Source organism: Macaca fascicularis, chromosome 7 (assembly GCF_037993035.2).
Source record: "Macaca fascicularis isolate 582-1 chromosome 7, T2T-MFA8v1.1".
Taxonomy (NCBI): domain Eukaryota; kingdom Metazoa; phylum Chordata; class Mammalia; order Primates; family Cercopithecidae; genus Macaca; species Macaca fascicularis.
In genome coordinates, this window is record NC_088381.1 from 32433650 (window position 1) to 32449492 (window position 15843).

The following is a 15843-nucleotide window of genomic DNA, read 5'->3' on the forward strand; positions in this document are numbered from 1 at the left end:
AACTACAATGAGATATCATCTTACCCTAGTTAAAATGGCTCTTATCCAAAAGATGAGCAATAACAAGTGCTGGCAAGAATGTGGCAAAAGGGGTACCCTTATACTCTGTTGATGAGAATGTAGATTAGTAAAACCACTATGGAGAACACTATGGTGTTTCCTCAAAACACTAAAAATAGAACTATCATATGGTCCAGCAATCCCACTGCTATATACCCAAAGGAAATGAAACCAGTACATCAAAGAGATGTCTGCACTCCCATGTGTATTGCAGCAGATCTGGAATCGGCCTGTATTCATCAACAGAGGAAAGGATAAAGAGAATGTGGTACATACACTCACTGCTGTCCTATTCGGCCATAAAAAAGAATGAGATTCCATGATTTGCAACAACACAGAACTGGAAGACATTAAGTGAAATGAGCCAGGGAGACAAAAACAAACTTTGTATGTTCTCATGCATTTGTAAGAAGGGTAGTAGGACCTGGGGGAAGTGGATGGTTAATGAGTACAAAAATATAATTAGATACAATGAATAAGAGCTAGTATTTGATAGCACAATAGGGCGACTACAGTCAGCAATAATTTGTTGTATATTTTAGAATAACAGAGAATAATTAGAATGTTTGTAACACAAAGAAATGATGAATGCTTTAAGTAATAGATAACTCATTTACCTTGATGTGGTTATTATACATAGAATGTCTGTATCAAAATATTTCATGTACCCTATCAACATATATACCTACTACGAGCCCATAAAATTTAAGCATTTTGTAAAATTTTGAAAGATTAACAAATATGAAATATTATAGCACAAGAGATAGCAAATTAACTGATTCTATTCTAAAATTATTTCATTGGCAAGTAGTAGCTTGTATGTCTTTCTCACAAGAGGTCTGAGTAGGAGAAAATATACATATCATAGATTATTTATTTTAACCTTCTTCCTTCTAAAGGTTTACAAACAACCCTGTTCCAGGAGGTCTCACTAAATAAGACAGTCATGCTGCAGAATGATATTTCAGCCAATGATGGACAGCATATATGATGGTGGTCCCATAAAATACCACTTTACTTTACCTTTTCTATGTTTAGATATGTTTAGGCACACAATATTTACATTGTATTACTACTACATACAGTATTCAGTACAGTTACCATGCTGCAAAGGTTTGTAGACTAGGAAGAATAGGCTATATCACACAGCCTAGGTGTGTAGTAGGCTATACTTTCTACGTTTGTATGACTACACTCTATGACATTTGCACAATGATGAAACTGCCTAATGACACATTTCTCAGAATGTATCCCTGTTGTTAAGCAATGCATGACTGTAAATTAAATATTCAACTAATTCCAAAACCCATATGGTAAATTAACACAACACACAAAAAAACTCTGACTGGAGATGCTAGAAAAAAATAACTTTCTTCCATCACCAAATAAAATTAAATATATAGCTGATCTTGCAAGAAAGAAGGGAAATCCTCAGGTATCAGAAATAAAGATGGAATTGAAAACCAGAGAGGAAAACATGTAAGCTGAAATTTCAGTTTTCAGAGGGGAAGGATTCCCAAAAATCAGAGACACTTACAGATTACCCTTTTTTTCTGGAAGGTCAATGAATAAATAGGCCAACTGAAATATTCCATTGGCCCTGATGGTCAAATTCTCACTATACCAGTTTACTGGGAAGTAACCAGACTACATTACATAGGTAGGAATCTCCAAAACTGGATCCTCCCGATTAAAAATCTCTTCTGTCATGACTTAATTAACAAGTACCATTTCTCTCAAGTGGTAAGGTATAATTGAAGTGACAACAGCAAATAATGTTACTTATCTTATTTTTTCTAAGTTCAGGTAGCAGTTATAATTTACATGACCATAACTGAGAAAAGAGATTATCATATATCTCTAAAAAGTTAATCCATATTTGTGGAACTTCTGATATTAAAAACCATCCATGTTAGCCTTTACTGAAACACTCCCCAGCCTCATGGGGAAAATGTAACAAGCATTAATCAAAAACAATTCCAGGGGAATTATAAATAACACAGCTGTCCCAGATACATTTAACTTTTAACCTTTCTTCTTGCATTTCCCACCACGAAAAACAGAACTAGTTATTTTAAATGCTAAGATTAATTGATAAGCTATACTGATTAAAAATTTCTCTCAAAATGAAGTGCCATTTATTTTAATATTTGCATTGATTTTAACTTCATTTTATAATTTTATGCTAGAGAATTGTCTTTTCCATCACTTTCATGTGTTGACATTATAATCTCTCACATGTTTGAAAAGGAGGGAAAGCAGCATAAATGCTGCAACTAGAGAAAAATCTCTTCAATAATTTTAGAATTCTGATACTGAGTACTATTAACAGAAATCTGGATAGTACTTAAATAAATAAAAAAAGGAACAAAAGTTAAACACCCTTTCCGTAATCAAAACAGGGACAAAATTATACCAGACCAAGGCTCTTCACTAAAGCTTGAACCTTCCCTTTTCCACTCATGAGTAAAGAGAACTTTATTGTTTTTCAAAAATAAAATAGAAAGTTGCAAATTATAGGCAAAGAGATGTGCCCTTTTTGAATGACAAGGAGAAACAAATTGGTAATGTGATGTAATGTGTTATCTATGTAGGCAGCGTTAATTAAAAGGTAGCTTCCTAGGGTTGAAATTTTCTCCTCAATTCATGAAGACATCTACTAACTGCTCTTCAATTTCCTGACAATGCAAAAAACAAACAAAACAAAACAAAAAACAAGAACAGGAAATGCAGGGCTGTATGTCTTTCCATTTCTCACAAGTCTTGAGAGATTTTCTTTTGTTATTCTTCATCCTTCTCTCATTCCTCTGTTGTGCTCCACCCTCATAAGTCTATTTTTAAAAATATATATATACTCCATTTTTACTTATCTCTGAGTTTTTATACAAGCTGGATTCCCTTACTACTTCACTATTAAAACCCTGTATCATCTGGGCAGAATCCTTTGAAGCCATTAAAAAAGTAATGATTATAACAGAATAATTATATTAATTGAAAAAATAAGAATGCTGAAATTTATTATATGACAACTGTAAAAATACACACAGAAAGATTAGAAGGAAATATGCAAAAGTAAAAATAGCTATTAAAGTAATAAGATCATGAAAGTTTTTACTTCTTAAACATTTTGTAAATTTTACATTGTATTTTTTTCTTTAAAGAAAGTTCTGGCCGGGCGCGGTGGCTCAAGCCTGTAATCCCAGCACTTTGGGAGGCCGAGGCGGGCGGATCACAAGGTCAGGAAATCGAGACCACAGTGAAACCCCGTCTCTACTAAAAATACAAAAAATTAGCCTGGCGCGGTGGCGGGCGCCTGTAGTCCTAGCTACTCAGGAGGCTGAGGCAGGAGAATGGCGTGAACCCAGGAGGCGGAGCCTGCAGTGAGCCGAGATCGCGCCACTGCACTCCAGCCTGGGCAACAGCGTGAGACTCCGTCTCAAAAAAAAAAAAAAAAAAAAAAAAAAAAGAAAGTTCTGCCCTTTCTTCAAAGCCCAAATGCCATCTTTTCTAAAAGTCTTACATGGAATTAATCTTCTCATTGTCAGAGGCTCATTTATGTAGCGTTTATCACACATTATCTCGTATCTCAGGCATAAACTTTATGCCTTTCTCCACTTTTAAAGCTGAGATTTAGGAAACTTTCTTTTCATTAACTTTTTATAATTATTATTATTTTTTTTTGAGATGGAGTCTCACTTTGTCACCCAGATTGGAGTGCAGTGGCGCGATCTCGGATCACTGCAACCTCTGCCTTCCGGGCTCAAGTGTTTCTCCTGCCTCAGCCTCTTGAGTAGCTAGGATTACAGGGGCGCACCACTATGCCCGGCTAATTTTTGTATTTTTAGTTTCGCCACGTTGGCCAGGCTTGTCTTGAACGCCCGACCTCAGGCGATCTGCCTGCCTCTGGCCTCCCACAGTGCTGGGATTACAGGCGTGCGTCACTGCACCCGGCCATCTTTTCATTAACTTTATACCCTCTGAAATCAGCAGAATACTTGGCACACAGTAGGGGCTGACAAATTCTGGATTAACAAGAAACCTTTCTAAAGTAGCTGAAAATAGGAGTAAGACACCTTATTAAAAGCAGGGAAAAGTTTGCCTAATGAGACCCCAGCCTCATCCCCCAACTTGTGTCTGGGAACAGAGGCTGCCAGACCTGCATCCACCAAACAGAAGATTCCTCTCTGAGGAAACTGGGTGATCCAAGGGAAAAAAAATACTATAAATCGTGACATATGAGAATCCCACAATGAAATGGTAGGTTCAGATCATTCTACTGTGAGAGGCTCCAGTCAACAGTACCTGCTCCTCGTACAGAGGATGTAAGCCACCAAATAAGGAATAAATTTGGAAAGAAGAAAACAAGAAATTAAAGAAACAGTGCATTCAACACAGAAAAGAGATCAAGTGAATTCTCACAATGATGGCAAATGGAAGCCCACAGATGATGGCTACACAACAGGTGTAGAGAACAAGCAGTCCAGATAGAATGCAACACAGCAAGAGGCTGTCTTCAACAAGAATAAGGAAAAGAAAATGGCTAGCATTCATTTTTTAGTGTGTGTGTAGGGGTGTGTGTGTGTGTGTGTATATATATATATAACATTTTTACTGCACTGAGTGGTTTTAAAGCTCTGTCCAACAGCTTGCAATTACATTTGCGACAGACATACGGAAAACTAAACCAAACAAAAATGTGAAATAATTAATTATAAACATAGTATAGTGATTCAGATGTGAATAGTACTGTATTTAAATAGGGTAATAAGGTAAACACAAAATATTCAACAAAAAAATTGCTAGGGAGGGATGCATATTTTTTCCTTTTTTTTTTTTTTAATTTTTTTTTTGAGACGGAGTCTTACTCTATCGCCCAGGCTGAAGTGCAGTGGTATGATCTCGGCTCACTGCATGCAACGTCTGCCTCCCAGGTTCAAGTGATTCTCCTGCCTCAGCCTCCTGAGTAGCTGAGACTACAGGTGCCTGCCACCACACCCAGTTAACTTTTGTATTTTTAGTAGAGACATACGTGGGATTCTCATGTCACCACCATGTTGGCCAGGCTGGTCTGGAACTCCTGACTTCAGGTGATCCACCGCCTCAGCCTCCCAAAGTGCTGGGATTACAGGTATAAGCCACCATGCCCGGCCTCCTTTTTTTTTCTCTTGAGCAACATGCTACATCACTTATGGCAACCATATTTTCCAAACGAAAAACTGGAACCTATGGATTGACACCAGTTTTCTTCCTCTGGTATGTAAATTCATTTGAAACAGTCTATAAAAATATAAATGGAAGATCACCCATACTGAGAAATAAAATCAATTAGAAGTGTCCTTGTAAAGCTGGAGTCTATGATACCCAAATGCATCAGTCAAAATTCTTCAAGAGTTTTTGACAGTAATAGCCACAATAAAGAAGAAATATCCAGAATCCTTAGATTTAGGAGTAAGCAGTAGTTCTCAAAGTAGATTCCATGGACTGGCAGTATGAACATCACATGGAAATTTGTTACAAATGCAAATGTTGAGGCCCGCACCTACTGAATCACACACTGTGGGGTAGTCTGTATTTTAACAAACTCTTCAGATGATTCAGATGGACACTAAAGTTGACAACCACAGGTAGAGAACATGGGGGTAGGAAAGGAAACTGCTGTCGTTAATGTGGTTATGGAAGTATTCCTCATTTAGAATACTGGACTTTATTGAATCAATACTATATAATTTCTAAGAAAGAACAACTCATCACTTTACATCTTATCACTACTTTTAAGTGTGATAGCACCATATCTGTTTATTTATACACAAAGTATCACTGGAAGGATACACATGGAGCTGATAACCTGTAGGTTACTAGAGAAGGCTGGGAGACAGGAGTAGGAGGAAGGCTTTGGCTGAAACTTCAAATGCTGCTGAAAGAATGTGCAGCAACTAGAACTTTCACATATTACCAATGGGAGATTAAAATGGTACAATCGTGTTGGGAGACTGTTGGGCAGTTTCTTATAAAGTTAAAGACATAAATCCTATGACCCAGAAATTCCATTCCTAGGTATTTACACAAGAGAAATAAAAATATACTTTTATGAAAAGATTTGTAGATGAATGTTCACCGTAGGTTTATTCATAATAGCCCAAAGCTAGAAACAATCAATGTGTCCATCAAAGGAGAATGGCTATATTCATACAATGAAATACTATTAAGCAAGAAAAAGAATGAGCCATTGATACAAACAACCACATGGATGACTCTCAAAATAAAGAATCAAGACACAAAAGAGTACATAATGTGCATTCCATTTACATAAAGTTTCAGAACAGGCAAAAGTAATCCATGGTGACAAAAGGTTGCCTATATAGAGTAGAGGGGTAGAATTGACTGGAAGAGGGCCCAAGGGAGCATTCTGGAATGATGGCAATATTCTATATCATAATTGGGTCATTGGCTCTACATGTTGAAAATCATCAAACTGTACATTTATGATCTGTGCATTTCACTCTTTGTAAATTTTACTCTTCTCCACGCCCATTCCATAAAAGAAGGCAAAATCTATACATTTTCAGACAAAAACAAAAACTGAGAAAGTTCAATTCCAACAAACAGTCAGTAAAAGATATTCTAGGGCCGGGTGCGGTGGCTCACACCTGTAATCCCAGCACTCTGGGAGGCCAAGGTGGGTGGATCACCTGAGGTCAGGAGTTTGAGACTAGCCTGGCCAACATGGTGAAATCCCGTCTCTGGTAAAAATACAAAAATTAGCAAGGCATGGTGGCAGGCGCCTGTAATTCCAGCTACTCTGGAGGCAGAGCGGGGAGAATAGCTTGAACCTGGGAGGTGGAGGTTGCAGTGAGCTGAGATTGTACCACTGCACTCCAGCCTGGGTGACCAGAGTGAAACTCCATCTTCAAAAAAAAAAAGAAAATAGAAATTCTAGATGATGTACTTTAGGCAGAAAAAGTGATCCCAGATGGAAAGGTGAAGCAGCAAGAATAAAGAAATAACTAGCAAACAAATGTTAAGCATATGAGGAACAAACATTAACTATGAAAAATAATGTTAATGATGATGACAATGGGGGGGTGTGTGTGTGTGTGTGCATTTGATTTCCATTCCACTTTGTATCCGATTCCAAATCCTTAACGTGGCATGCCAGGCCTTGCCTGATCAGGCTGTCCTCTCCAGCCTCATCTGCTGACATTGTCCCTCTTGTTTTAGCACTCCAGCCTTCATGTTCGTCTCCATCCCATCTTTTGCACATGTGGTTCTATTTACTCGGAAAGCTTTTTGCCCTACTCTTCATCTGCTAACTCCTATTCATCCTTAGTTTCAATTTCCCTGATATTTTCTCCCTTCTCCACACCATACAAAATTAATTAATTTTTAGATATACTTTTTTTTTTGAGGCAGTCTTGCTCTGTTGCCCAGGCTAGAGTGCGGTGGCATAATCTCAGTTCACTGCAAACCCCACCTCCTGGGTTCAAGCAGTTTTCCTGCCTCAGTCTCTCAAGTAGCTGAGACTACAGGTATACGCCACCATGCCTGGCTAATTTTTGTATTTTTAGTAGAGACAGGGTTTCACCATGCTGGCCAGGCTGGTCTCGAACTCCTGACCTCAGGTGATCCACCCGCATCAGCCTCCCAAAAGTGCTGGGATTACAGGCGTGGGCCAGTACACCCGGCCTGTTATATATAATTTCATCTTACACTATTTTCCTTAATAACACTTATAAAACATTGACGTGTGATAATTTATTTAATGTTTCTCTCTCCCTCTTGGCTATAAAGTTGGTAAAGTCTATTGTATATCATTATACCTCATGCCTTGACCTACATGCCTGATACATAGTGTTCATCAAATATTTGTTAAGCAAATACAGAAATCAAGTACTTCAGAGCTCCACCTATAGGCTTTACCAAGAAAAGACAGAAGATGTGGAAATGAGAGCATAACAATTACAAGTTAATTTTGCACACATTCCATTCACATTCATCATCTTCCTGAGAAAAAGTCTCTTCTTTTAAATTATTTTGTGTATTACTAGCAAGAAAGTGGAAGGACCAAGGGTTTGTTATGAAAGAGATCTGTGTTTCAATCCCAGAGCCGCTACCCACTGGGAGAAGGTTCTTGAAGAAAGCAGAATCTCATATTCCTTATCTCTAAAATGGGGGTAATACTTCCTACTTTTGCAATAATGTTGTGATGATTACAGCTAAAGTATGAAAAAAATCTAACCTGGTGCCCGGCATATAGTGCATATGCAGTTAAAGGCAGCTGTTATTTATTTAGGTTGACTCTTTCTCCCATAGGAGAATACTTTCACTAAAGCATCTTTATTCACGGCCATGATTGTTCATATTACTCTCTTTATTGCCCCAACATGTCTCACATGAGTCGAAGCCAGACATCTGAGTCCAGCCATGAGTTATAACAATGGGCTACAGACATATTTACTTAACTTTCAGAAAAGTCTTATCAAAATGCTTTTTGTTTATGCTATGCCTTTCTCCCTGCATTTATCTCCAGATTTCTCCTACCTGCTCCCCATTCATTTATCCTCTTAAAACTTTGATACGATTGGCAAGGAGGCCAGAAGAAACAGAAGTTGTAAAGGAGTAACATCAATTGCCACAGAATTCAGCAGAACAATGGGTTTAGCAATTCAAATTAGCAATCTGACTTAAAGATTCAGCGCTAGAGTAGATAACCATGATAGATCGAGAAGCAGTTGTGTTCAGCTGGTTCCGGCATGTCTCCAAATGCTGTAGAATATTTCTGAGACAGCAAGGGGATGGGGAGAATCAGCAGACTTAAATACTCTGCTCTGACTGATGTGAAATAATTATGCAAGATTCACCAAGTAAGTAACAGGGCCAGAATTCCAACCCAAAAGAATCCCATTTTCTATACCCCTGCTCACCCTAAATGACTTATTTACAAGGTCTCTTCCAACTAAAAGATTGTATTCCTATGTGATATATGAATTCCTAATTACCTATAAAAGAAATTATAGTTCCTTCTCCTCTTTTGTTCCTGGTGCATAGGAGTCAACCACAAGCCACTACAGAAAACGTCTGTGGGGTGAGGGGGAATTTCACAGAGGTGCATGGTTGGCATGCTCGCCAGCACGGGGCACTGAGGGGAGGAGGGAGGTGCCATACCGAGATGTACCAGAAGGGTGCCCACTGGCAAGGGTACTGAGGAGGGGAGGAGAGCGTTGCATAAGGATGTTGCATAGAGAATAGCAATATTCCCACTGGCATCCAAGGATGTGAAGAGCTGAAGTGGCAGAGGAGAAGTCTGCGTGGTCAGGAAGTTAGTTACACTGAACACATAATTAAATGAACAAATAACTATATTAAGGATAATAAAAGTCAAATTTTGTCACTGTTAGAAAAGGTACTTATGGCTATAAAGGAACTCAGGTGTTAGATTTGAATTGGAAAAAATCAGTATGAATTCATGATTTTTAAGTATATGTATTTACAGATTGATATAGAAATAGCTATAGATCTTTGTGTATACTTATGTGTGTATCGTACACATACACACACAAACACACATGCATATGCTTCTGAACTCTGTTCACTGAGATGGCCCAAGAGTATATCCCAGTAACAATGAGCACACCAAGCACCCAAATTGTAGCATGTAAAAACCACTTTATACTAAATAGGACCAGCGCTTCTAGGAAAATGGCTGACTGCAGATAGCTGAGCCAAGCAAAATACAAGAGAAGCCTGGAACAACTTCTGCCAGAAAGTGTTCAAAGAATGATGGGGACTTGTTACAAAGACCTAGGAACCTCCTTGAAAGGGCTGCCACTGGACAAACTGGGACAGTATGAGCAATAAAATATTTAATGACAGTAACTGATTACAACCTCTTGAATAAAGTGGGATTTTACAAGTCTATGCTGATAAAAATAAATGACAGGAAAAGGAAAGCTCTTCTTACACAGAACGCTAACTAATAGAGATGGAAATAAAACAAAACAGTGGTGTTTGGTTCAGATAGAATTCATCAATGGATGCTAAAACTGAGGATGAAGACTTGATAAGAAATAGGATATTGGCATAATCTTACAATATATCCCCCCAAAATACTATCAATTATAAAGAGATTAAAAGGGTGACATTACAGAGAATAAACCTGGCAGACACCAAGGTGACCAAGTGATTAAGGTTATTACTAACAGTGTTGGGACAAGTCAGCATCATGTGTCCCCTGGTGTGATGCATGGGAAGAACACAGCATCATTTCTGTGATTCCTGCCAAGAGAGTGTGACCTGAACATGGTCATCAAGAAAAACGAAACAAACCCAAAATGAGAAACATCATAGAATGTAAGGCTTGTCCTTCTTAAAATTGTCTGGGGTAAGAAAAACTGAGGAAATGTTACAGATTAAAAGAGACTGCAAAGACATGCCAAGTAAATGCAATATATGTTCCTAGATAGGTTCTTAGACCAGAAAAGGAAAGAGAGAAATTACTAGAACATTTATCAAAATGTGGATGGTATCTGTGGATTGAATGGCATTGTTGTATCAGTGTCCATTTCCTAGCTTGGAGGGGTGTATGGTTATTATGCAGGAAAGTATTCTTGTTTTAGAAAAATACACACTAGAGTATCTAAAGATGATGGGGCATTGTGTTTGCCGCTTGCTCTCAAGTGGTTCAGAAAAAGATTAATGAAAATGGCAAAAAAAAGGTGACGGAATAATTGCAGAGAAAAGGTTAACAGTTGCAGAATCTGCATGAGAAAGATACTGGAGCTCTTTGTGTTGTACTTTCAACATTTCTGATGGTTCAAAATACTTTCAAAATAGGATGGGCGTGGTGGCTCGCCTGTAATCCCAGCACTTTGGGAGGCTGAGGCAGGCGGATCATCTGAGGTCAGGAGTTCGAGACCAGCCTGGCCAACATGGTGAAACCCTGACTGTACTAAAAATACAAAAATTAGCTGGACGTGGTGGCACATGCCTGTAATCCCAGCTACCCAGGAAGCTGAGGCAGGAGAAATGCTAGAACTTGGGAGGCAGAGGGTACAGTGAGCTGAAATCATGCCATTGACTCCAGCCTGGGTGACAGACCAAGACTCCATCTCAAAAGTAAATAAATAAATTATTTTAAAATAAATTATTTTTAAAATACACTATATTTAGTCACTTCTTTGGTCCTTGGTTCCATGAAAAATACTTTATAATGATCGCGGAATTAAAGAGTTGCAAAAAAGCACTAATGGCAAAAAAAAAAAATACATCAAAGATTGGGAGAGATTACTAATACAGCTGCTGCTTAAACTATGCTTCTCCTCCTTTGTGTGTAGTACATAAAGGTTTGGGAAGTTTGTTCCTAGACTGAGTGAGGGTCAGTTTCTGCTCAGCCTTAGTGGGTCCAGAAGTATCAGAATATGCCCTTCTTAGTTACTCTGTTGCTGATGCATTGTTGTGGCTGCTGCCACCAGGGGCATCTGTTATTCTGTACGTGCAAACTGCACTCTCCATACTGTCAGAGGAGACTCTAAACTCTTTCCTCTTTATTTCCTTCCTTCTTTTCCTTGCTTCAGTCAGGCTTTATTATAGGAAACAAAAATCATTCTCGATGTTTTAAGAGGAAAGAAGCTAATACAGGGGATTAGATGCTTACAAAATCTTTGGAAGAGCTGGAAGAGTAGATGCTAGGCTGGACTTCTAGAGCAGGGGTCCCCAACCTTAGGAACTGGCCACACAGCAGGAGGTGAGTGGCAGGCCAGTGAGCAAAGCTTCATCTGTATTTACAGCCATTCTTCATCGATCACATTACCTCCTGAGCTCCACTGCCTGTCAGATCAGCAGCAGCATTAGAGTCTCATAGGAGCATGAACCCTACTGCGAACTGTCCATGCAAGGGATCTAGGTTGTGTGCCCCTTATAAGAATCTAATGCCTGATGATTTGTCTCCCTGTTCCCCATTACCATCACCCACACATGGGACCATCTAGTTGCAGGAAAACAAGCTCAGGGCTCCCACTGATTCTACATTATGGTGAGTTGTATAATTATTTCATTATATATTACAATGTACTAATAATAGAAGTGGAGTGCACAATACATGTAATGTGCTTGAATCATCCTGAAACCACTAGACCTCATCCCCGGTCCATGGAAAAGCTATCTTCCATGAAACTGGTCCCTGGTGCCAAAACTGTTGGGGACTGCAGTTCTTAGAAGATCAGAAACAGGGCAGAACCGACCCACTCAGGAAGCTACTATCTCTGCCCCAATCAGAAAGGTAGGTGATCAGGAGCCATCACCAGAACTGATGACTTCAAGAATACAACCAATCTTGATGTCTGGAAGCTACCGCTACCACTATTTCTGTGACTTCTTATCAATATGTACAAAGCAAGTTACCAGATACTGGAATACTTTTGCAGAAAAATTCGATGTTTACATGACTGTGCTTATCAGCAGAAAAAGCCAAAGAAACAAAACAATATGCTCCACCTCATTTCCACTCCCCAAATCTCAAGTAATTGCACTTAACTGGGGAGCCTATTTTGAATCCAGACCATTAATTTCAAGGGAGCGTGGGAAACAGTGTTTAGTTTTCCCACCTCCACATCACTGGGAGGTGCATGGGAAGGAAGTGGGAAGAGATGCTGAATTCCAGTCCCCGCATCTACCACACTGCTCCCCACTAAAGACCACTGCATGTTATTCTCTACCGTTAATCTCAAGTGACTGTCAGAGCAAATCTGCTACAAATTATACTACACTTCCTCCTTGGTTTGTTAACACTTTAATGGCAAAATTCTGCACATGCAGCCAGGGCGATCTCTTACTATAAGCCACTTATATGTGGAAGAAGAGTTAAAACTCACTGAAAAGTGAGAGGTGTTATGATCTACATTTTAGCATGCTTCAGTGCTGATATACTCACACACTGTGACTCAGGGACTATTCACTACATACTGATTAAATTACAATTCTTTCACTATCTTCTATCCCATTTCAAATTATTTTTCTCCCTGTTTTAGTTTCAAATTTAAAATAAGAATCCTCTCCTTTTGTTGTAATGAAAAAGCACTTTACTTTTAATCAACAGCAGAGGGCTACCTATTCCCAGCCTAGTCCGTGAGTTTTAGAAGTGACAAGAGTTGCAATGCTTTCTTCCTTTAACAAAAGGGGTGTATGTGTGTGGTGGGGGGAGGGTGGGAGTGTGGTTCCCATCCTTCTTTTACTTTTGTGATAGACCAGAAAATAAATGGCAAATGACAGTGAAGAGATGGTAACCTCCACAAGAAAAAAAGTGACTTTTATCTTTCCCTCAGTTCGCGGCTGACACTATTTTTTTCCCTCTCTATCCCTGGTGCCTAGCACAATGCATGGTAGAGAGGAAACAGTAAATGAATGTCTGTTGAATGAATAATCCAATTACAATGGAAGAAGTGGAAAATTCTTCATCATCATGTCTCTTATCTTCCTATCTCACTCCCTTCCTCAATGTGGACAAAATAGACAGAGGGGGGATAGAAACAAATTAGAGTCATGGAATTGACAGCCAGAACTCCCAGAATGTGCATGGGATAGGCCCCATGACATGAAACTTCCTAGATGTACAAATCCTTCAGCAAGTTCAGGAAATCCACATTTCAAAGGGTGGAGTTTCTGGCCTTTAGCCCCAGTTCCTTACAGACCACCCACTAACTGCCACAGTTAGTTTTATTTCAGCTGGGCAGAGCGGAAATGATTGAAAACAGAGAAATTACTAAAGTAGATAATTAAAAACACTGATCGTGTACCAAGAGGGAGTAAACAGATGGTGAATGATACCTTTGGCACTATTTTCTCTAAGATCAACTGGCTCTGTTGGAAGGCGGTGAGATGAGAAATCTGCAATTAGCAGGGCCTACCTGTGAATATAGCAGGGAAAGAAAGTCCAAGGCCAGCCTGACTGGATTGGACACCAGCTTGAAGTTATCTGCACTGGGCAGTCTATGTAACAAGCAGGGAAATCTGACTGATAAGAAAGCGACCACAAGTGAAGTGCTGTATTATCTTCTGATCTCCTCTACAGAATAAAGGGGCCATTAGCTAGAATGTTATCTTTAGCTATAACACACTGACTGTTGTTTCTGAGGGAACTATGAGCCGCCATCATTTGTCCATCATCACTTTGTTTCTCTTCTGGCAGCAATAACTAGGAAATTAAATTCTAATCACATCACGTAAGCATTCTCAAAATACCCTGAAATAACTTGCCTGCATTAACAAATTGCCCACCCTTTATAAACAAAGAACTCTCAAGAGAAGTGTAAAATGTTTGACGACACCAAGTTACTAAGAGGAGGAACTATACAACTTAAGTCTTACAATACTTCAAGCAGTATAAATTAGGTTGATGAATTTTCAGTTAATTGGGTATAATCTTGATAACAGGTACACGTGGCGCTTAGTCAGCCAAAAAGAAGGCAAAAAATTTGATTTTTTTCACTCGGAACCAGTCACTGTTAGACTATATACAGCCTTTTCATCTCCCACCTATTTGCATTTTTGAGACAATCTCCAAGAACACACAGAAGCCACATATCATTTACGACGGAACAACCTTTCCAAATGGTCTTACAATATTTTTAATAAGCACAGGCATAATCAGCATTAGTTATTTAGTTGAAAAGAGACAGCTTTGCCTTCTTCAAATCCCAGAGCTTAATCTAGTTTTCAAAGAGAACAGATATGGTAACTTCTTTATAAAGTATTTATACTTTTTTGGCTTTACTTTTTAACATCAACGATGACCGGTGAAAAAAAGCATGAACTTCTCACACTAGACACTTGTTGCTAAAGAAGAGGAGGAAAATTTGTGTTCCTGCTCTCCCATCCCTGTCTCTAGTTAGGGGATTAAAAAGGATTTCAGATAAAGGAGAAGAAACCAAACGAGCGAATGACAATTCACTTGGAACTCTCCAGACCGAAGTCCGTAAAGTTAAGTCGGCCCGGCCCGGCCTCCGCCAGAACAAGCAAATCAACAGCAGGGATGCTGCGACCGTCTCCCCACGCCTGCGATCTCCGAACGCCCGGCGGGGGTGGCAGGAAAGGGCTGGCGCGGTGATGTGCGTCCCCCGCCGGCCGCCTAGCCCCCTCCTCAACACTTCCTGAAGGAAACTGACAAGGAAGGCGGCGGCCGCTCCGGGAAGGGGCGGGTATGGACCCGACAAACTTGCTCCGTCCAGCGAGCCCCCAGCGCCCGCGCTCCCAGCCGCCCCCACAGTCCCCGCGGCGCCTCGCGCGCTCCCCGGGCTCGCGCCGAGGGAGGAGGGGCTGACAGCGGAGCCTCCGGTCGTGGCCGCCGCCACTACCTCCCCATGTCCGGCTGCTGAATAACCCGAAGGGAAGCCCGCCCCGCAGCCCCGCGTTCCCCGCACCTCGTCCTCCAGGAGCCCGAACACCTCCACCGCGCAAGTTGCCATTTCCGAACGCTTCCAACAAACCGGACACGCTCGCCCCCGCCCAGGGCAGGCAACTGTGGAGGAGGAGGAGGAGGAGAAGCGGGAGGAGGCGGGGAAGAGTTGGAGGAAGAGGAGGAGGCGCTCCCCCAGCGACAGCAGCGCCTCCCCCGGCGAGTGGGCGCTAGCTGCACCCGGCAGCGCCGCGGGAAAAGGCCGGCGGGGCGCGCTCCCGGGGCTGAACGGGGGCGCGCGTGGCCGGGCTCGGGGAGTGGGGAGAGCGAGCGGCGGGGCTCGGGTGGGAGGAGCGCGTGTGGCGGGGACCAGGGCGTGGGGAGCGCGCGTGGCAGGG

The 15843-nt window shown here is 40.7% G+C and overlaps 1 protein-coding gene across 1 annotated transcript in view; it reads right to left on the reverse strand.

The window, feature by feature from the left end:
• Nucleotides 1-15595, reverse strand: part of NEDD4 (NEDD4 E3 ubiquitin protein ligase) — a 166619-nt gene extending 151024 nt beyond the window's left edge. Inside the window, exon 1 of the mRNA XM_005559626.5 lies at nt 15471-15595. Coding sequence (XP_005559683.3) covers nt 15471-15515 — 45 coding nt within the window. The 5' untranslated portion in view covers nt 15516-15595. The remainder of the gene's footprint in view (nt 1-15470) is intronic.
• Nucleotides 15596-15843: the final 248 nt, after the last annotated feature.